The 24061-nt window shown below is 43.5% G+C and overlaps 1 protein-coding gene across 4 annotated transcripts in view; it reads left to right on the top strand.

The window, feature by feature from the left end:
* LOC115176116 (plectin) overlaps positions 1-24061 on the top strand; it is a 112788-nt gene that overhangs the window by 23479 nt on the left and 65248 nt on the right. For all 4 annotated transcript variants that reach the window (XM_029735944.1, XM_029735943.1, XM_029735942.1 and 1 more), the window contains one exon: positions 9996-10057. In XM_029735944.1, coding sequence (XP_029591804.1) covers positions 9996-10057 — 62 coding nt within the window. Of the gene's footprint in view, positions 1-9995; positions 10058-24061 lie in introns of those variants that run through there.

The raw sequence follows: 24061 nt of genomic DNA, 5'->3' as shown, positions 1-24061 counted from the left end.
TAGGCTCTCTCACCCTCGGTTGCCTATGCACATCAACAACAAGATCAACAACTAATGCTAGCGCGAGATGAGCTAAAATCTAACGAGGGAACAACGTTGTTTAAGTTCAGCATAGCTAGCTATCAAATTGACACCTGCATGACACCTGCATCTCTAGCTGTAGCCACCGAAAAACAATATGAGAGGGAAAAGTCAGTCACTCACCCATTCTTCCAATGACAGCATCCTCCCAGCAGCTAGCTAGCTATCTTTAGGCACTGTATATTTAGCTTGCTAAATAAAAAGCTAGTAGCTACATAAATAGATACGCTAGCCCAGGGGTGTCAAACTCAATCAGCGCACTTGCCATATATTGTAGTTGAGTAGCCAGCATAGGGTTTTGTTCCATGTTTAGTTTTTTGGTTGTTCATTGTCAAGCTTTAAAAACCAAAACCAAAATGACTGCAACATTTTATGTAGCCTAGCTAGGACTGTGGCATGTACCTGTACACTTTCCCTCCACTGGACGCTATAAACGGGACACACGAAAGCAGCAAAATTGAAGTTGAATTCACTGATGCGAGTGCATCAGACTGTAATTTCATAAAGTAGATGACTCAACTGTTGAGTCATTTATACTTGCTTGTGTGTCCTATTCGGCCCGTGGGCCTTGTGTGTGACAAGTGTACTAGCTTATTAGCCACTGACTTGTGATCATTGCCCTCGCTAGTTTGATTGTATTGACATTCCCAGTCTTAGTTACAGTCGTCCGTTTTTGCTCAAATATTGAGTCATTGAAACTGAAACAGCCGAATGGGTGGAGGCAGCAAACAATGTACCAGACCAGCTGTGATTTAGAACCTGATAGGAATATTTTTGGGATTACCAAGAAATGTATTGGTGAATTATATTACTCATGCATTTAACTGCATCTATCTATTCTGCCAACAATGCCTTACTGTACGTCAAAAATAACCTATTTTTAAAACATATTATGAAGTTAGTTTTGAAGCATAAACTGTGAATTTGATATTTGATTGATATGATTTTGTTTGTTTCATATCTGCAAAGAAGTTAAAACACAGTCAGTTCCACTTTAAGTACCAAGCACTTTGTAACAAAGATGCAGGGAGTCAGGAAGGAGGTGCATATGGTGAGTTTAATAATATCAAACCTGGAGAGTTACAAAACAAGCGACACATCTGGAAATGAAAACAGAACCAATACTGCCTGATGACTGAGGTTGGTGAGGGCTATATGAAGGGAGAGTAATCAGGGTGGTGATGAAGTCCAGGTGTGCTTAATGATGGGGTGCAATGATGGTTGCCAGGTGTGCGCAATGTGGGTTGCCAGGACTGGTGGTTAGTAGACCGGCGATGTCAAGCACCGGAGAGAGTGCAGGGTTTTGCGTGACAAGGACAAGGCGTGAAACACTTTTTCTCATGAAAAATGTGTATGGATATGAAACCAACATTTTTTATATGCCGCTTTTAATGACAACATTTCTTCTAAGGCAGAACCTTAGGAGATGGGATGTTCCCTTGCAGTGCACACAGGCCCTGACATTGTAGCTGGCAGCAGTGGTGTAATGTAATTAACCTGTTGAGGTGTAGGGGGCAGTATTTTCACGGCCGGATGAAAAACGTACCCAAATTAAACTGGTTACTACTCTGGCTCAGAAACGAGAATATGCATATTATTTGGATATTTGGATAGAAAACACTCTGAAGTTTCTAAAACTGTTTAAATGGTGTCTGTGAGTATAACAGAACTCATATGGCAGGCAAAAACCTGAGATAAATCCAACCAGGAAGTGGAAAGTCTGAGAATTGTAGTTCTTCTTTTGATTCTCTATCGAAACTACAGTTTCTGTGGGGTCACGTTGCACTTCCTAAGGCTTCCATTGTCTGTCAACAGCCTTCAGAAAGTTCTTTCAGCATTCTCCTGTCACTGGGCAGATAATAGGAGCTCAGTCACTGAGTGGACTGCCTGGAGACAAAGGGATTGGATATGCGCGATCCCGCGAGCGCGCCGCTCCTTCTTTTTCTTCTTGAATGAATATGCTATTGTCCGGTTGGAATATTATCACAATTTTACTTTAAAAATACCATAACGATTGAGTACGGTAATGGAACATTTTGACTTTTTGTCTCTGGTACCGCGCTCGCGCGTTATGCCTTTGGATAGTGCTCTGAACGCACGAACAAAACGGAGGTATTTGTACATAAATATGGATTATTTCGAACAAAAACAACATTTCTTGTGGAAGTAGCAGTCCTGGGAGTGCATTCTGACGAAGATCAGCAAAGGTAAGAGAATATTTATAATACTAATTCTCGGTGACCCCGAACTTGGTGGGTGTCTGTATAGCTTGCTGTGATGGCGAGCTATGTACTCAGAATATTGAAAAATGTGCTTTCTCCGTAAAGCTATTTTAAAATCTATCACAGCGGTTGCATCCAGGAGTAGTCTATCTATAATTCTTTAAATAATTGTTATATATTTTGTCAACGCTTATGATGAGTATTTTTGTAAATTGATGTGCACATTCACCGGTTGTTTTGGTGGGAATACATTATCTGAACATCACACGCCAATGTAAAATGCTGTTTTTGGATATAAATATGAACTTTATCGAACAAAACATACATATATTGTGTAACATAATGTCCTAGGAGTGTCATCTGATGAAGATCGTCAAAGGTTAGTGCTTCATTTAGCTGTGTTTTGGGTTTTTGTGACACATGTTCATGCTTGGAAAATGGCTGTGTGATTATTTTTGTCTATGTACTCTCCTAACATAATCTAATGTTTTGCTTTCGCTGTAAACCCTTTTTGAAATCGGACAATGTGGTTACATCAAGGAGAAGTGTATCTTTAAAATGGTGTAAAATAGTTGTATGTTTGAGAAATTTGAATTATGACATTTTGTTGTTTTGAATTTGCCGCCCTGATATTTCACTGGCTGTGTCCCGCAGGTGGGACGCTAGCGTCCCACCTAGCCCATAGAAGTTAAGTAAAATTACTTTAAAATTCTAATTAAATCGTTTTTTTTGTGGTATCTTTACTTTACTATTTATATTTTTGAAAACTTTTACTTTTATGATGTACCTTTTTACTCATTACATTTTGAATGCTTAGCAGGGCAGGAAAATGGTCCAATTCACACACTTATCAAGAGAACATCCCTGGTCATCCCTACTGCCTCTGATCTGGTGGATTCACTAAACACAAATGCTTTGTTTGTAAATTATGCCCCTGGCTATCCATAAATAAAAAAACAATAACATTGTGCCATTTGGTTTTGATCCATAAGTATATTTCAGCAATTACATTTACATTTGATACTTAAGTATATTTAACACCATATACTTATACACTTTTACTCAAGTAGTATTTTACTGTGTGACTTTTACTTAAGGCATTTTCTAATTAAGGTATATTTACTTGTATTGGGTACTTTTTCCACCACTGGCCTGCAGGCAGGCATTTTGCAAGAGCAAGAGAGGGAAAAAGGGGAGAGAATGTTTGTGCGGTAATAGCATTCACAGACTTGATCGAGAACACACCCAGTGGACTACATTGTCATGGCTGTGGGTAACTGGTGAAAGGAGTCAGGCGCAGGAGAGCTGAGATCCGTGGACAAGGTATTTAATACAAGATAACACCAGTATAAACACAATACTACGGTGTGGGAAAAATACCGGTACCACAAAATAAAAGGGTTTAATAACAAAACCCGGCAACAAAATACCAGCCACAATACCAGCCACGTCGCGGACACTGACGTCTTCCTTCCGGACAAGCTAAATACCTTCTTTGCCCACTTTGAGGATAACACATTGCCATAAGGTTGTGGACCATAACTAAATACATGTTTGCTGAGAGAATAGACCAGTAAAAAACTGACGCAGCCAGATACCAAGGACTGTGGGTTCTCCTTCTCCGTTGCCGACGTGAGTAAGACAGTTAAACGTGTTAACCCTCGCAAGGCTGCCGGCCCAGACGGCATCCCAAGCCGCATCCTCAGAGCATGCGTAGACCAGCTGGCTGGAGTGTTTAAAGACATTTTCAGTCTCTCCCTATCCCAGTGTGCTGTCGCCACTTGCTTCAAGATGTCCACAATTGTTCCTGTAACCAAGAAAGCAAAGGTAACTGCACTAAAGGACTGTCTCCCCATAGCACTCACTTCTGTCTTTATGAAGTGCTTTGAGAGGCTAGTTAAGGATCATATCACCTCTACCTTACCTGACACCCTAGACCCACTTCAATTTTCTTACTGCTCCAATAGATCCACAGACGATGCAATTGCCATCACACTGCACACTGCGTATACCATCTGGACAAGAGGAATACCTATGTAAGAATGCTGTTCATTGACTATAGCTCAGCATTCAACACAGCAGTACCATCCAAGCTCCTCATTAAGCTCTGGGCCCTGAGTCTGAACACCGGCCTTTGCAACTGGGTCCTGGACTTCCTGACGGGCCACCCTCAGGTCGTGAAGGTAGAAAACAACACCTCCTCAACACAGGGGCCCCACAAGGGTGCATGTTCAGCCCCCTCCTGTACTCCCTGTTTAGCCTCTCCAACTCAATCATCAAGTTTGCAGACGACACAACAGTAGAAGGCCTGATTACCAACAATGATGAGACAGCCTACAGGGAGGAGGTGAGGGCCCTGGGAGAGTGGTGCCAGGAAAATAACTTCTCACTCAACATCAACAAAACAAAGGAGCTGAATAATGGAATTAATGATAATAATGGAATACCAGTCACTGAATGTTTACATACTACTTCACTCATCTCATATAGCCTAGTGGTTAGCGCGTTGGTCCAGTTACCGAAAGGTTTAATCCCTGAGCTGACATGGTAGAAATCTGTTGTTCTGTCCCTGAACACGGTAGCAGGGGGCAGGATCTTATCCCGGTATTGGGATTCATTCTCATGTGACCATGGCGGGGAATTCAAAACTGCAAGAGTCTAATCATTTCAAATACTCAAATAATCAACTATTTTCCTCCATTTGAAAGATACATCTCCTAAATCTAACCACGTTGTCCGATTTTCAAAGAGGCTTTACGGAGAATGCATAAAGTTAGGTTATGTTAGTAGAGTACATTGACAATAGCTGTGTGTAATGTTTAGCCAATTCAAAGAAGGGCATCAACAGACAGAAAACTAGCTAGAATTATGCACTTACCTTTGACAATCTGCATCAGATGACACTCATAGGACATTATGTTAGACAATACATGCATTTTTAGTTCCATCAAGTTCATATTTATATCCAAAACAGCATTTACAGTCGCGGTGAAATTCAGAATTTTTTTCGGCTCGAATGCTCCCAGTGAATCCAGCGTTACAAATCACGGAATTACTATTCGAAAACATTGGTAAATTATAATATTGTCATTCAAAGAATAATATATTATCATCTCGTAATTGCTACCGAATGGCCAGATCTCAAAATAACTTTACTGGGAAATCACATTTTGCAATAAACGGGGTACTATGCTAATAACAATAGGCTAAGCTATACAGGTTAGCAGCATCTAATATCATAATAACATTGTAAATATCCCCTTGCCTTTGATTATCTCCATCAGAAGGCACTGCCAGGAATCCCAGGTCCAGAACAAATGTGGTTTCTTTTGACAAAGTTCATAATTTATGTCCAAATAACACCAAGTAGTTTAGCATTCAGTAGGCTCCCACAAAACGTGGTGGTGGGGGTGTAAAATCACGCCGAAAAGCTAAAAGAACCTAGTAAATAATCTATTTACGTTCGTTCAAACATGTCAAATGTTGTTTAGCATCAATCTTTTGGTCCATTTTTAACGTGAAACATCAGTAAACATCAGTAATATTTTCACAAAACCTATCCTGTGTCTAGAAAAACGATTATGACAAATGCACTCTTCTCAGATTTATGCGCAGGCGTGAAAAAATGCAGTGACGACATGTCAACTTCACTGCATTCTTATTTGCTCTCTGTTCATCATAGAAGCTTCAAACAACTTTATAAAGATCGTTGACATCTAGTGGAAGCCGTAGGAGTTGCGAAATTAATCCTTTCTCACTGTGGTATCTATAAAACAATGACACTAAATAGTACAGTCACAAAATTCACATTTTTTTAAATCTATTTTTCACAGGTTTTTGCCTGCAATATGAGTTTTGTTATACTTACAGACACCATTCAAACTGTTTGAGAAAATTCAGAGTGTTTTCTATCCGAATGTGTTAATAATATGCATATCCTAGCTTCTGAGTTGGTGTAGGAGGCAGTTAAAAATGGGCACATATTTTTTTCCAAATTTCTCAATACTGCCCCCTAGCCCGTAGAGGTTAACCCACTGTTCCCCAGTTGGCCGCCATTGTAAATGAGAGTTTGTTCTTACCTGATTTGCCTAGTTAAATTAAAAAAAATATTCTACTGTATTTTAGTCAATGCCACTCTGACATTGCTCAATCTAATATTTATATATTTCTTTAATCCATTATTTAACTTTTAGATTTGTGTGTGTTGTTGTGAATTGTTAGATACTACTGCACTGTTGGAGCTACAGTAGGAACACAAGCATTTCGCTACACCCTCAATAACATCTGCTAAATATGTTTTTTGGACCAATAACATTAGATTTGATTTGAAATATGTTTTTCTTAACATGTTTTGTCATTTTGTCTATTGTATATTGTATGTGTTCGATGTATTTATGCGCGGTTCATCAGTAAAAGAGACCCTAGTCTCAGTATGACCTGTCAAAAAAAAGGTTAAAGAAAAATATAAAATAAAGAAAAACTTTCAAATTCACATCAACCTCTGTCTCAGTATCTCACACTATGAAAGGCTAACCCTTAATTCTAACCCTTGTCTCAGTATCTCACACTATGAAAGGCTAACCCTTATTTCTAAACCTTGTCTCAGTATTTCAGACTATTAAAGGATAACCCTTAACTCCAATCCTTGTCTCAGTATCCCAGCCTATGAACGGCTATAGCCATGGCTTGGAGTAAAGTGTTCCAGACTGTATAGCTTTACAACCAAAAACACACATTCATGATAAATGGATTTAAGTTCCTATTATGATGTTTTGAAATGGAACCTCTTTGGGGTTGGAATGTTAAGTGTTTGTTTCAGGTACCCCTTGACTTTTGCTTCTGTAGATCATAGTCAGTGTCACAGCAGGGGGACTCTTAAGCTCTGTCGCATATTGCACCCTATTCCATGTATAGTGCACTATACAGTCATATGGGGTGCTGGTCAAATGTAGTGCACTATAGGGAATAGAGTGCCATTTGGGACACAGTTTTACTGTTGAAGACATATCTGAGGGGGATTTGACTTAGCTGCCTACCATGAGGTTGCCATGAGGTTGCTGCAATGGCACAACAGGAAAGGTTGTGTGGCACCTCACATTGCCACTTCTGTGTTGGTACACAGGCAGTACCAGTAAAGGGATTTGGCACTGGTGGGGCACATCTTCTCCTCTTTTGCCCTGCCCCATGACTCCCCTGACATTGCTCTGTTCTTTCTCATTGTCACATGAGATCTGCTTTGATCTAATAGCTTATCCTGAGGATGAAATCAAACTCTATTTCTCAAGTCACAGATGACTTATGAATGAATTATAGCTTCAACTCCCATGCTAGGCTTTGCTTTGATACAGATGAACTGCACTCAATTCTCACTCTCTTAAACCGTCTCTATATTTCAAGCTTAGATAATACGGTAGCTGGCTATATGTTCTTATCTTAATCCTGCTGTCGTGTCTTTGTCTATGCCGGATTAAGTGATATGACATGCTATCCTATAAAATTATTTCTCTGTAATTAATATCGCCTGATTCGCTAATCATGTAAATGTAATTAACTAGAAAGTCGGGACACCACGGAAGAGTGTTTATGGAGCCGTTATCTTCCGAATAAACTCTTAAAAACTTAGTAATATTTCACATCGATAGCCGTCAATATTAATCCTCATCTTATTTTCAGTCTCATAATGAAAGTTGTAAATTCTTGGTTATCTTCATGAACCCTGGCTAACAAGTTGAATCAGCAATACAAAATTGGGTTTAATTATTTATTTACCAAATACCTAAACTAATCACACAGAATTACATATACAGAGAATACATATTATGTCATACAGAAAACGACCCTGGTGGACGGAGCCGACATGGCGGCTTGTTACACAAAGAAAGGAGGTTGGGCTTGAATGAAAGACTGAGGAACACAGAAAGAGCTTTGCTATGCCATCGTAAATACATTAACGTATGCATTCGAAATTACCGCCCATTTGGAAAAGGAAAATGCAATAAATATTTACTCTGAGCTGCGCTTCGGTAGGTTGGTCATAGATGCTGGCGGTTTTGGCCAACAGAGATCTTCCTGTCCTCGGAAGAATGTCTCTGGTGGTAAATTGGATACGTTGTAGTATCTTCGTCATGTGTTAGACTGGATCTGTCGTCCGTCCTTTCCTAGCCCACGTCTACAGCGGCCGCTGCTAACTCAACGGCTAGGGAGTATCACTTCTGTAGTGAATAAGCGTTCAAAGTTCATTCCATTCGCAACCAAAGCTCACGCCGAGGTTGGCTTAGTTCTGTACTTGACATGTGTGTCCTTTTAACGCAGAGGCTGCAGACCTCACATAGTGGAACTACGGTTACATTGTGTCATTGTCTTATATAGTGGCGAGGGGAGAAGGGTGTGTTTCATCTTTTATAACCCCTGTCTCTTCACAGGGGCGGGCCACTGATTAAGCAGGGCACTTTCCTTATGAAAACCCAATTCTCTCATTTGGAAGCTAAAATGACATTTAATCTCCTAACAAACAATCTCAATATCAAACATTTAAATTGCACAACAATTCCATGTGAATTTGATAACTAGAATGTGTGGACTTTCCCAGGTACAGTTTATGTCGTCCTGTCATCAGTCATAATGTCTCAGATGACAACCGAACTGACATCCATACTCATTAAGTTCCAACGCATATTTCCAACTAGTTCTATTACCGAAATATGGTTCCTTTTCCCCATTTCTTTGATGTTCCCAGACTCTCTATATTTAACAAAGGCTATTCAACAGTCCTTCAGTAGGATCAGAGAGAGAGGGGAAGGGAGAAAGGTATTTATGGGGGGGTCATAAACCTTACCCACAGGCCAACGTCATGACACTGCGTTATGACGTACAGAATGAGACTGAATAGGGAAGTGAGAATTGGGTTGCCTTGGTATTGGTCTTGCCAGGCTTGGATCAGGTTCCTGGTTGTTAGACTGTGTGGAAAACATTGCACAACTCACGCCTGCTGCTAGTAGATGTTGAGTGCGATAGCAGGACAGTTTTCACTCTTCCCCATAATCAGACATGCATTGACCGACCTCTAGAGTTAGTAATCACACGGTGGAATCAAAAACAGACCTGAGAACAGTATTACAAGGTGGAACATGTTCATTTAGGGAGATTGCTCTTCCCCAGTTGAGCAACAAATGGTAACACTGTAAGGTACTCCCCCTCACTCCTCATACACTACATGACCAAAAGTATGCGGACACCTGCTCGTCAAACATATCATTCCAAAATTATAGGCATTAATATGGAGTTGGTCCCACCTTTTCTGCTTTAACAGCCTCCACTCTTCTGGGAAAGCTTTCCACTAGATGTTGTAACATTCCTACAGGGACTAAAATAGCCAAATCCAGTAATTTGAAGGGGGTTCCACATACTTTTATATATAAAGTGTGTGTTGCCAAGGCACTGTAAGAACTGTTAGATGGAGAAATAAATCTAAACAACTTTTTTGTTCAACATTATTATCCTCTCTGATCCAGTTTTATGGATGTGAGCATACCACCCCACTTGACTGTATGAACTATTCACACGTTTGAGATCCCCATAGACATTACCTCAAACACCCCAGAATTCTATATCTATATAACTCTTGGTCTCTTAGTTGAAGTTGAGTGTCTGCATGCTGTTCATATTTACCATCACTTTCTCTCTCTACCGTAGATGAACGGGACCGGGTACAGAAAAAGACCTTCACAAAATGGGTCAACAAGCACTTGATGAAGGTAAGATGAGGACATATACAACACCTCACTCTTGAGCTCATCCCTCAGCTCCTCAGCTTAATTGCTGCAGCCATTTCTGTGTGGTACTATAGTCTATCCAACCAGCGGGTCATAAAACATAACTGGTACTACTATTATCACTGCCTGTTGTGTAAGTGTCTATGGTAAGAAAAGGAAAACACTGGCCTGTGGTGCTGCCTTAGTATTATGAATCATCCGATATTACTCAAATATGATTTGGAGCTTCTTGGAAGCTGCCCTGCTACAAAGTTTCTCCCTGCAGCCAGTCACTGAGTCCGAGGCACTAAAGGAGCTCCTTAAACTTGACCCCAAAAAAACATCTGGGTCAGATGGTTTAGACACTTTCTTCTTTAAGGTTGCTACCCATATAATCACCAAGCCTATCTCTGACCTTTTAACCTGTCTCTCCTCTCTGAGGATGTTCCCATTGCTTTGGAAGGCAGCCACGGTTTGTCCTTTATTTAAAGGGGGAGATCAAGCTGATCCTAACTCTTATAGGTGTCAAGTTTCAGGTAAGACCCAAATGCAGAAGCTGTTTATTACAGCAACAGGGGCAGGCAAATGACAGATCAAGGCAGGCTGGTGTCGATAATCCAGAGAAGTGGCAAAGGCACAGGATGGCAGGCAGGCTCAGGGTCAGAGGCAGGCAGAGTGGTCAGGCAGGTGGGCTCAGCGTCAGGACAGGCAATGGTCAAAACCAGGAGAGCGAGGAAAAGAGAGACTAGGGAAAAGCAGGAGCTGAGACAAAACGCTGGTTGACTTGACAAACAAGACGAACTGGCACAGACAGACAGAAAACACAGGTATAAATACCCAGGGGATAAGTGGGGAAGATGGGCGACACCTGGAGGGTGTCACCCATTGACTTGCCCAAAGCTTTTGATACAGTAGACCAGGTATTCTCAAACTGGGGTACGTGTATGCCAAATGAAATGAGATTCACATATATATAAAAAAAATAAATGGAATCTTCACATTTATATTTTCCAACGGGGCTATACATTTTAAACTATCTAGTGTTCAGCAAAATAACAACACAATGTCAAATACAGGTAGCCTAGTCAAATAATTAACATCCAACCACATTAACCATTACTCTCACGGAAATTCCACTAACGGTCCGTATGTAACCATGGTTAACTGTGTTAAAGCAAGGCCCCTGAACTCTCATGCATTTTCTGCATTATGCAATGATATGGGCAACGACCATGTAACGCTTTTACAACATACAGAAGTGCGCTGGTTATCAAGGGGCAAAGTATTGGCATGTTTTTTTTAAATTGAGAGACAAGCTTAAAGTTTTCTTTACTGTCCATAATTTTCACTTGTCTGACGCCTTGCATGATGACGAGTTTCTGACATGACTGGCCTATCTGGGTGATGTTTTTTCTCGCTTGAATGATCTGAATCTAGGATTACAGGGACTCTTCGCAACTATATTCGACGTGTGGGACAAAATTGAGGCTATGATTAAGAAGTTGGAGCTCTTTTCTGTCTGCATTAACATGGACAACACACAGGTCTTTCCATCATTGTATGATTTTTTTGTGTGCAAATGAACTCAAGCTTACGGAAAATGTCATATGTGATATAGTAAAGCACCTGAGTGAGCTTGGTGCGCAATTACGCAGGTACTTTCCCGAAACAGGCGACACAAACAACTGGATTCGTTATCCCTTTCATGCCATGCCTCCAGTCCACTTACCGATATCTGTACAAGAGAGCCTCATCGAAATTGCAACAAGCGGTTCTGTGAAAATTGAATTTAATCAGAAGCCACTGACAGATTTCTGGATAGTGCTGCGCTCAGTTTCTTGCCTTGGCAAATCGCGCTGTTAAGACACTGATGCCCTTTGCAACCACGCACCTATGTGTGGATTCTCGGTCCTCACTAGCATGAAAACGGAATACAGGCACAAACTGTGTGTGGAAAATGATTTAAGACTGAGACTCTCTCCAATATAACCCAACATTGCAGAGTTAAGTGCATCCTTTCAAGCACACCCTTCTCATTAACCTATTTATGAACAAATAAGGTTTTATATGTAAGATGACTAAATAAAGAGCAAAATTATTGATTATTATTATATTATTATTTGTGCCCTGTTTCTATAAGAGCTCTCTGTCACTTCCCACGAGCCGAGTTGTGACAAAAACTCACACGCATTCTTATGACAAAAAAACAAAATTTGAGAGTGCGCTGAACCTGTTGCTAGAGGGGGTACGCAGCTGGAGGTTGAATGTTTGAAGGGGTACGGAACTATAAAAAGTTTGGGAACCACTGCGGTAGACCATTCCATTCTTGTGGGCCGGCTAAGGAGTATTGGTGTCTCTGAGGGGTCTTTGGCCTGGTTTGCTAACTACCTCTCTCAAAGAGTGCAGTGTATAAAGTCAGAACACCCGCTGTCTCAGCCACTGCCTGTCACCAAGGGAGTACCCCAAGGCTTGATCCTAGTCCCCACGCTCTTATGAATTTACATCAACAACATAGCTCAGGCAGTAGGAAGCTCTCTCATCCATTTATATGCAGATGATACAGTCTTATTCTCAGCTGGCTGCTCCCCAGATTTTGTGTTAAACACTCTACAACAAAGCTTTCTTAGTGTCCAACAAGCTTTCGCTGCCCTTAACCTTGTTCTGAACACATCCAAAATAAAGGTCACGTGGTTTGGTAAGAAGAATGCCCCTCTCCCCACAGGTGTGATTACTACCTTTTGAGGTAGTCACCTCATACAAGTACTTGGGAGTATGGCTAGACGGTACACTGTCCTTCTCTCAGCACATATCAAATCTGCAGGCTAAAGTTAAATCTAGACTTGGTTTCCTCTATCGTAATCGCTCCTCTTTCACCCCAGCTGTTAACCTCTTATGGCTAGGGGGCAGTATTTTCACGGCCGGATAAAAAAACGTACCCGATTTAATCTGATTATTACTCCTGCCCAGAAACTAGAATATGCATATAATTATTAGCTTTGGATAGAAAACACTCCAACGTTTCTAAAACTGTCCTTTATGCACTCGCTATGTCCGATTTTAAAATAGCTTTTCGGTGAAAGCACATTTTGCAATATTCTGAGTAGATAGCACGCCATCACAGGCTAGCTATTTTGACACCCACCAAGTTTTACCCACAATTCAGCTTTTTGCCACCTTCTGAGTGCCTATGGGAGCCGTAGGAAGTGTCACGTAACAGCAGAGATGCCTTGTTTTGGATAGAGATGATCAAGAAGGCCAAGAAATGGTCAGACAGGGTACTTCCTGTACAGAATCTTCTCAGGTTTTGGCCTGCCAAATGAGTTCTGTTATACTCACAGACACCATTCAAACAGTTTTAGAAACGTTGGAGTGTTTTCTATCCAAAGCTAATAATTATATGCATATTCTAGTTTCTGGGCAGGAGTAATAATCAGATTAAATCGGGTACGTTTTTTATCCGGCCGTGAAAATACTGCCCCCTATCCATAACAGGTTGAACTAACGCTGATTTAGATGACCATCCTACCCATGCTAGATTACGGAGACGTAATTTATAGATCGGCAGGTAAGGGTGCTCTCGAGTGGCTAGATGTTCTTTACCATTCGGCCATCAGATTTGCCACCAATGCTCCTTATAGGACACATCACTGGACTCTATATTCCTCTGTAAACTGGTCATCTCTGTATACCCATCGCAAGACCCACGAGTTGATGCTTATTTATAAAACCCTCTAAGGCCTCACTCCCCCTATCTGAGATATCTACTGCAGCCCTCATCCTCCACATACAACACCCATTATGTCAGTCACGTTCTGATAAAGGTCCCCAAAGCACACACATCCCTGGGTTACTTGTCTTTTCAGTTCGCTGCAGCTAGCAACTGGAACAAACTGCAACAAACACTCAAACTGGACAGTTTTTATCTCAATCTCTTAATTCAAAGATTCAATCATGGACAGTCTTACTGACAGTTGTGGCTGCTTTGCGTGATGTATTGTTGTCTCTACCTTCTTGTCCTTTGTGCTGTTGTCTGTGCCCAATGTTTGTACAATGTTTTGTGCTGCTACCATGTTGTGCTGCTGCCATGTTGTGTTGCTACCATATTGTTGTCATGTGTTGTTGCCATGCTATGTTGTTGTCTTGGGTCTCTCTTTATGTTGTGTTGTCTCTCTTGTCGTGATGTGTGTTTTGTCCTATATTTCTTTTATATATTTTTTTCATCCCAGCGCCCGTCCTCGCAGGAGACCTTTTGCCTTTTGGTAGGCCGTCATTCTAAATAAGGATTTATTCTTAACTGACTTGCCTAGTTAAATAAAGGTTAAATAAAAAATATAAATAAATAATCTCAAAACAAGCGCATCTACTCACGACCACAGCTGTAACTGCAGTCCAGTTCAAAGTAAATGACACAGATCTGTGAGGACAGACGCTGGGAGATGAGAAGCAAGTACAGGGAGTGAGTATTTCATAAATAACAGACATGAAACAAAACACGGACAGCGTCTGGACAGGGGAGGGGGAGTGGGAGCAGGCTTGACAGTACCCTCCCTCTAGTGGCATCACTCGGCGTCCCACCTGGGCAAGCCTGACAGGCCGGCCGAGGCATGGGAGCCAGACGAGCTGGCTGAGGTGTGGGAGTCCGACGAACCGGTTGAGATGTTGGAGCGCAATGAGCCGGTTGAGGAGTAGAATCCTGACGAGCCGGATGAGGCGTGGGAGCCCGACAAACCGGCTGAGGCGTTGGAGCCTGGCAAACCGGCAGAGGCATGATGTGGTGTGGGAGCCTTCTGAGCCAACCAAGGCCAGGAAACCTCTTGAGCCAGCTAAGGCGAGGAAGCATAACGAGCCGGCAGAGGCTCCACCGGTTCCGGTTCCAGCGGCACCCGGGCCTGATGTCACCAACCAAAACAAAAAACAAAACTCCCTGGTGCTTCCGTTATTGGTGTCAGCATTCTGTAAGGGCAGACGCTGGGAGACAAGAAGCATTTAATAGTCCAGGTGAGTCCAGGTGAGTCCAATAAAGTGCTCATGCACGTAACAATGGTGACTGGTGTGCGAAATGATGGGCAGCCTGGCTCCTTCGAGCACCAGAGAGGGGAAGCGGGAGCAGGCATGACAAGATCCATATATGGCAATGGTCTATTTGCATATAGGCCTACTGCAGCTCTGATTGGTTATGCTCACCGGTCTGTGTAGAGTACGGGCTGAGAACTGCGTGTCAATGCAATAGAATCCTACTCCGATGGGTTCTGCCTACAACAAACTATTTTACGTAGTTTGTTTTGTTTCGGGTATGTTGCTTTGAAAGTGGCTAATATTGTGTTGATTCGATCACAATTGCCACAGTAAAGGGAAACGTTGATAGTGTTAACTAACAGGAAAAACTCTACAAAGTTGAGTGAAGTTCAATCTCGTGTTTTTCTCCATGGGCTATTATTTCTCCTGTGCTTTGCGCAGCAGTCTCGGGGAGCTGCATGGCAGTCTCGGGCTAATGTGCTTGCAGCTTAGAGGGAACATTGGTTCTAACACAGGTGTCCTGTATGCAAGTCTGCCAGACAATACAACTTTTCAGGTCTCAGACAAGCATGGTCACCAAACCCCCTGTGTTACACTTCACCCCTCTTTGACCTCCTCCTTGAAGAGACACATCCAAGTCACAGGACCAATGCCTAGGCTAACACAGTCTTAAACCAGTCAGACATACGTTAACCTTATAATGACTACCCTTGCCGGAGACTTGAAACTAACACATCTAACACACGTGTGTTCGTGGCAGAAGACCTGAGTTTGAGTCTCCATATGAGCAGAATCAAGGGGAAGCAGTACTCGCTAAGCAGGCAAGCGTGAAATCGTTTACAGTGGTGCCACTGGACTCAAATCAAATCAAACTTTATTTGTCACATGCGCCAAATACAACAGGTGTAGACTTTACCGTGAAATGCTTACTTACAAGCCCTTAACCAACAGTGTAGTTCAAGAAGAGTTAAGAAATGACTACAATGGCTACAATGACTCGGATCTACAGTTGCACTGGTTCAACACTTGCCTGAATTGATGCGATAACAATAAATAGGACGATATGTTAACAATGTGCACCCCAGTTTTTTATTTATTATCCTTTAATTAAACTACTACTACTAGTCATCACCATGGACCCGGACACCCCAAGCCCCTCATAATGTTGGATGCCAGTGGTGGACCCTGCGCAGGCTATAATGTCCTGGACAAATCCTGTCTTCATGTCGCACATAACAAAGAACTTGACCCCAAACCTGTGCCTTTTGGAGGGAATATATTGACGGAACGCCAGTCTGCCCTTCCATAACATTTACATTTTAGTCATTTAGCAGACGCTCTTATCCAGAGCGACTTACAGTAGTGAATGCATACATTTCATTTCATGCATTTTTTTATTTTTGTAATTTTTTATATATTTTTTGTACTGGCCCCCCGTGGGAATCAAACCCATAACCCTGGCATTGCACACACCATGCTCTACCAACTGAGCCACAGGGAAGACCATCAGGGACTCATCAATGCATAGGTCCTTGTATGGCACAAAGACCCAACCAAATGCTGATGTCAGGCTGGTAAGAACATTTCTTATTTTGTGTAATGGGTCATTTACATTGGCAGCAGCATTGTTGATGAAATGCAGGCATCGCAGCAGAACTAGGAAGCGGTCTTGGGGAAAAGAGGGTGGCAAGAAGGGGGTTACAAACAAGATCTGTGCTCCAGTATTTTCTTAGAGAGTTCTTCTTTACTATTCCCATGAGGACTGTCACCAGGAAGGTATACATGTGGTTGTCACCCATTTAGCAAGTTTCCCCCTCACTCCTGTCTCTCTCTTCTCCTGTAGCTCCAAGGCATAGCAATTGGTCTCCTCTACTATGTCTCCCACCAGCTACTTTTTTGAAGGTTGTACTGATTATGATGAGCTAAGCTAATTCCAGCTATTTTTGGAGCCATGTTTGTTGACAAGTAAACATCTATCAGACCAAAGATGTTATAACAAAATGAGGTGAGGGAGGGTTCACTCACAAACTTGAATGATGGGATGTGAACGATGGCAGACCATACACCCCCTTCAACATGCATACTATAAACAGACCAAACTCATCTTGTCTCCTCTTATTATCTTTGGCTGATGCGAAAAAAACTTGGCAGCGTGCACAAAGTAACCATCGTTGGATTACTTTAGATTTCTAGAAAGTGTTTTACTCAATTATTTTGATCAGTGGTGAGCTCACCCGTGATGTGATTAATTATAAATAGTAATTGCTATTAGCTAATTTATATTGTAGTCTCTGTCAGCCTGTGCTGTTTGAAAAATATGTTGATGTGGGGCACTGTCGTCAGACAATCGCATGGTATGCCATCGCTGTAAAGCCTATTCTAAATTGGACAATGCAGTTCGATTAACTCGAATTTAAGCTTTTAAATGATATAAGATACTTGTATGTTCATGAAAATGTAATTTTACGATTATTCAAAAACAAGGACATTTCTAAGTGACCCCAAACTTTTGAACGGTAGTGTATTTTTACACATATTTATCCCCTTTTTTGTGTGGGCACAATACTGCCTTCATACTTCCATTCATTTTTTGAAACCGGTACTGGTTACCTTCAGACGAGTCCTGTGACACTTGTGGGGGTCGTAGAGCAAAACGGAGAACACCATCATGTTCCATCTCGCCTTTCCACAGTGGGTTCACATTAGTTTGTAGGTCAAACCGTTTGGACGCTACAAACGTTGTTATGAGAAGACCGATTTTCGGGATGTCTCAGGGTCTGACAAACACCGCTCTAGCCCTGTCACCTTTCATCGCAAATGTGGAAGTGCGACATTACTTTTGCTTGACGGTGCCCCCGCACGTTTAGTCAAGGTAATTGAGGTAACATGTACATGTAGGTAGAGAGTGACTATGCATAGATAATAAACAGAGAGTAGCAGCAGCGTAAAAGAGGGGTCTGGGTAGCCATTTGATTAGCTGTTCAGAAGTCATATGGCTTGGGGGTAGAAGCTGTTAAGAAGTCTTTTGGACCTAGACTTGGCGCTCCGATACTGCTTGCCGTGCGGTTGTAGAGTGAACAGTCCATGACTAGCGTGGCTGGAGTCTTCGACAATTTTTAGGGCCTTACTCTGACACTGCCTGGTATAGAGGTCCTGGATGGCAGCCTGGTAGCCTGGTATAGAGGTCCTGGATGTCCTGGTATAGAGGTCCTGGAGGTCCTGGATGGAACCTTGGCCCCAGTAATGTACTGGGTCGTATGCACTACCCTCTGTAGTGCCTTGCAGTCGGAGGCCGAGCAGTTGCCATACCAGGCAGTGATGCAACCAGTCAAGATGCTCTCGATGGTACAGCTGTAGAACATTTTGAGAATCTGAGGACCCATGCCAAATGTTTTCAGTCTCCTGAGGAGGAATAGGCTTTGTTGTACCCTTTTCACGACTGTCTTAGTGTGTTTGGCCCATGATAGTTTGTTGGTGATGTGGACACGGAGAAACTTGAAGCTCTTAACCTGCTCCACTACAGCCCAGTCAATGAGAATGGGGGCGTGCTCAGCCCTCCTTTTCCTGTAGTCCACAATCATCTCCTTTGTCTTGATAACGTTGAGGGAAAGGTTGTTGTCCTGTGCCCACACGGCCAGGTCTCTGACCTCCTCCCTATAGGCTGTCTTATCGTTGCTGGTGATCAGGCCTGCCACTGTTGTGTCATCGGAAAACTTGATGATGGTGTTGAAGTCGTGCCTGGCCATGTAGTCATGAGTGAACAGGGAGTACAGGAGGGGACTGAGCACGCACCCTGAGGGGCCCCCGTGTTGAGGATCAGCGTGGCGGATGTTTTGTTACCTACCCTTACCACCTGGGGGCAGTCCGTCAGGAAGTCCAGGATCCAGTTGCAGACGGAGGTGTATAGTCCCAGGGACCTTAGCTTAGTGATGAGCTTTGAGGGCACTATGTTGTTGAACTCTGAAGTGTAGTCAATGAAGAGCATTCTCACATAGGTGTTCCTTTTGTCCAGGTGGGAAAGGGCAGTGTTGAGTGCAATAGAGATTGCACCATCTGTGGATCTGTTGGGGCGGTATGCAAATTGGAGTGGGTCTAGGGTTTCGGCGCCATTCACCAAGCATTCACCATTGACATTCCTTTTGCCTCATCCCTCTCAACCATACAATTTTTCAATTCCTCATCAAGCCACTGGGATTTAAGTTTTTACAGTAATTTTCTTAATGGGTGCATGCTTATTCGTAACTGTGATAATCAATTTCATAAATGTGTCAAGTACAACATCTGTTTGCTCCTCATTACACACCATGGACCAACAAAAATTCTTTACATCAACAACATAGGAATCAATACAAAACGTATTGTATGACCTCTTACACACTCTATTAGGCCCAGCCTTTGGAACTTTGGTTTTCCTAGATATGGCTACTTTATTGTGATCACTATATCCAATGGATCTGGACATTGCTTTCAAGCACATTTCTGAGTCAATTGTAAAGATCTGATCAATACATGTTGATGATTTCATTCCTGTACTGTTTTGTAACTACCTTGGTAGGTTGACTGATAACCTGAACCAGGTTGCAGTCACTGGTTACAGTTTGAAGCTTTTTCTTGAGTGGGCAGCTTGATGAAAGCCAGTTAACATTTAAATCACCCAGAAAGTCTACCTCTCTGTTGATATCACATTTATTATCAAGCATTTCACAGATGTTATCCAGATACTGACTGTTAACACTTGGTGGTCTATAGCAGCTTCCCACAAGAATGGGCTTGAGGTGAGACAGATAAACCTGTAGCCATATTACTTCAACAGTATTTAACAAGAGATCCTCTCTAATCTACACAGGAATGTGGTTCTGAATATAAACAGCAACACCTCCACCATTGGCATTTCTGTCTTTTCTGTATAAATGATTATAACGCTGTATTGCTACCACTGTATCATCAAAGGTATTGTCTAAGTGAGTTTCAGAGATCAGAGATCAGTCAGAATATGAATGTCATCTGTTATTAGCAAGTTATACATTTCATGAACCTTGTTTCTTAACCTCTCTAGGACCGGCGGGACGAATTCGTCCCACCTACGTAACAGCCAGTTGAATCCTGTGGCGCGATTTTCAAATACCTTTGAAATGCTATTACTTCAATTTCTCAAACATATGACTATTTTACAGCTATTTAACCTGTTATGGATAGGGGGCAGTATTTTCACGGCTGGATAAAAAACGTACCCGATTTAATCTGATTATTACTCCTGCCCAGAAACTAAAATATGCATATAATTATTAGCTTTGGATAGAAAACACTCCAAAGTTTCTAAAACTGTTTGAATGGTGTCTGTGAGTATAACATAACTCATTTGGCAGGCCAAAACATGAGAAGATTCTGTTCAGGAAGTACCCTGTCTGACCATTTCTTCCCCTTCTTGATTCTCTCTATCCATTACAAAGGATCTCTGCTGTTACGTGACACTTCTTACGGCTTCCATGGGCCCTCAGAGCCCGGGAAAAAGCTGAACGACGTAATTCAAAGCCCTGGCTGAAACACACGAGCGCTTTTGCTAAGTGGTCTATCAGTGGACAAAGGGCTTCATGCTCGTACAGCATTTTAAAGACAAGACTCTCGTTAATCTAACCACACTGTCCGATTTCAAAAAGGCTTTACAACGAAAGCAAAACATTAGATTGTCAGCAGAGTACCCAGCCAGAAATAATCAGACACCCATTTTTCAAGCTAGCATATAATGTCACAAAAACCCAGAAGACAGCTAAATGCAGCACTAACCTTTGATGATCTTCATCAGATGACACACCTAGGACATTATGTTATACAATACATGCATGTTTTGTTCAATCAAGTTCATATTTATATCAAAAACCAGCTTTTTACATTAGCATGTGACGTTCAGAACTAGCATACCCCCCTCAAACTTCCGGCGAATTTACTAACAATTTACTAAATTACTCACGATAAACGTTCACAAAAAGCATAACAATTATTTTAAGAATTATAGATACAGAACTCCTCTATGCACTCGATATGTCCGATTTTAAAATAGCTTTTTGGTGAAAGCACATTTTGCAATATTCTAAGTAGATAGCCCGGCATCACAGGGCTAGCTATTTAGACACCCAGCAAGTTTAGCCTTCACCAAACTCCGATTTACTATTAGAAAAGTTTGATTACCTTTGGTGTTGTCACGTCCTGACCAGTAGAGGGTGTAGTTGGGTCAGGACGTGGCAGCAGAGTCTGTGTGTTTTGTTGTTTCATTAATTTTGGCCATGTGACTTCCAATCAGGCACAGCTGTAGAGGGTTGTGGCTGATTGGGAGTCACACATAAGTGGCCTACTTTGCCTTTTGGGTTTGGTAGGTGATTGTTCTGTGTTGAGCTTTAGGCTTTGCCAGACTGTTTGTTGGTCGTTCGTTAGTTCTCGTGTTTTTTTGTTATTTTTGTATTCAATTTTTGAAAATAAATAATCAAGATGAGCATACACGTACCTGCTGCGTTTTGGTCCTCTTTCACCGACGACAACCGTGACAGAATTCCCCACCAACACACGACCAAGCAGCGGAAGAAGGCTGGCGAGGTAAGGGAGACCGAGAGGCACCCCCAAGAAATTTTTAGGGGGGGGCACAAGGGGAGTGTTGCGGGGCAAGTATGGAGCCCCAGGCCAGCTCCCCGCACTAGCATGGAGGTGCGTGGTCACAATCGGGTACGCCCAGTACCAGCACCACGCACCAGGCTTCAAGTGCGTGAACCCATCCTCGTCAGTCAACAGTCGTCAGTGCGGCCCGCCAGTCAACAGTCGACAGAGCTGCCTGCCAGTCAACAGTCGTCAGAGCTGCCCGCCAGTCAACAGTCGTCAGAGCTGCCCGCCAGTCAACAGTCGTCAGAGCTGCCCGCCAGTCAACCATCACCAGAGCTGCCCGCCAGTCAACAGTCGTCAGAGCTGCCCGCCAGTCAACAGTCGTCAGAGCTGCCCGCCAGTCAACAGTCGTCAGAGCTGCCCGCCAGTCAACAGTCGTCAGAGCTGCCCGCCAGTCAACAGTCGTCAGAGCTGCCCGCCAGTCAACAGTCGTCAGAGCTGCCCGCCAGTCAACCATCACCAGAGCTGCCCGCCAGTCAACAGCCGTCAGAGCTGCCCGCCAGTCAACAGTCGTCAGAGCTGCCCGCCAGTCAACAGTCGTCAGAGCTGCCCGCCAGTCAACAGTCGTCAGAGCTGCCCGCCAGTCAACAGTCGTCAGAGCTGCCCGCCAGTCAACAGTCGCCAGAGAGGTCAGACTGCGCTGAACTGCCGGAGTGGCCAGACTGCGCTGAACTGCCGGAGTGGCCAGACTGTGCTGAACTACCGGAGTGGCCAGACTGCACTGAACTACCGGAGTGGCCAGACTGCGCCGAACTGCCGGAGTGGCCAGACTGCCCCGAGCTGCCGGAGTGGCCAGACTGCCCCGAACTGCCGGACTGGCCAGACTGCCCCGAACTGCCGGAGTGGCCAGACTGCCCCGAACTGCCGGAGTGGCCAGACTGCCCCGAACTGCCGGAGTGGCCAGACTGCCCCGAACTGCCGGAGTGGCCAGACTGCCCCGAGCTGCCGGAGTGGCCAGACTGCCCCGAGCTGCCGGAGTGGCCAGACTGCCCCGAGCTGCCGGAGTGGCCAGACTGTCCCGAGCTGCCGGAGTGGCCAGACTGCCCCGAGCTGCCGGAGTGGCCAGACTGCCCCGAGCTGCCGGAGTGGCCAGACTGCCCCGAGCTGCCGGACTGGCCAGACTGCCCCGAGCTGCCGGACTGGCCAGACTGCCCCGAGCTGCCGGACTGCCCAGACTGTCCCGAGCTGCCGGACTGCCCAGACTGCCCCGAACTGCCAGAGTGGCCCGACTGCCGGGAAAGGCCAGAACCGGAGCCACCTCCTGATATAGGTGGGTTGGGGAGGGGGGGTGTAGCACAGTGCCGTCGTTGACGGCAGCCACCCTCCCTTCCCTCCCTTTAGTAGAGGGGAAATTTTGTTTTGTTGTTTGGGGTTGTTTTTGTTTTTTGTTTTAAAGGTGCTTCCGGGGTTAGCACCTTTAAGGGGGGGGGTACTGTCACGTCCTGACCAGTAGAGGGTGTAGTTGGGTCAGGACGTGGCAGCAGAGTCTGTGTGTTTTGTTGGTTCATTAATTTTGGCCGTGTGACTTCCAATCAGGCACAGCTGTAGAGGGTTGTGGCTGATTGGGAGTCACACATAAGTGGCCTACTTTGCCTTTTGGGTTTGTGGGGAATTGTTGTGAGCACTGCTGCGTTTGTTTGAGCCTGCCACACTGTTGCAGTTGTGAGTATTGTTTGTTGTTTTGTTTGTTTCAAGTGGATGCTCTACTCCTTTTTTTGAACATTAAAAAATATGAGTATCCACACTTCCGCTGCGCCTTGGTCCTATTTCACAGAAGACAATCGTGACAGGTGTTCTTCTTCAGAATGCACTCCCAGGACTTCTACTTCAATAACAAATGTTGGTTTGGTCCAAAATAATCCATAGTTATGTTCCAACAGCGGCGTTTTGTTTGTGCGTTCAAGACACTATCCGAAGTGTAAATAAGGGTCACGCGCACGGCGCATTTCGTGACAAAAAAATTCTAAATATTTCATCACCGTACTTCGAAGCATGTCAACCGCTGTTTAAAATCAATTTTTATGCCATTTAAAAAGCGATAATATTCCGACCGGGAATCTGCAATTAGGTAAACAGACAAAAGAAAATAAAGCATGGGGTCGACTCGGGCACGCGCCTAAGCCTATTGTCCTCTGATCGGCCACTTGGCAAAGGCGATAATGTGTTTCAGCCAGAGGCTGCCTCGATATCGTTCAGCTTTTTCCCGGGCTCTGAGAGCCTATGGGAGCCGTAGGAAGTGTCACGTTTATAGCAAAGATCCTCAGTCTTCAATAAACAGAGCCAAGATGAAACACAACTTGTCAGACAGGCCACTTCCTGCATGGAATCTTCTCAGGTTTTGGC

Source organism: Salmo trutta, chromosome 36, assembly GCF_901001165.1.
Source record: "Salmo trutta chromosome 36, fSalTru1.1, whole genome shotgun sequence".
Classification (NCBI taxonomy): domain Eukaryota; kingdom Metazoa; phylum Chordata; class Actinopteri; order Salmoniformes; family Salmonidae; genus Salmo; species Salmo trutta.
This window is presented reverse-complemented; position numbering and strand designations above follow the sequence as displayed.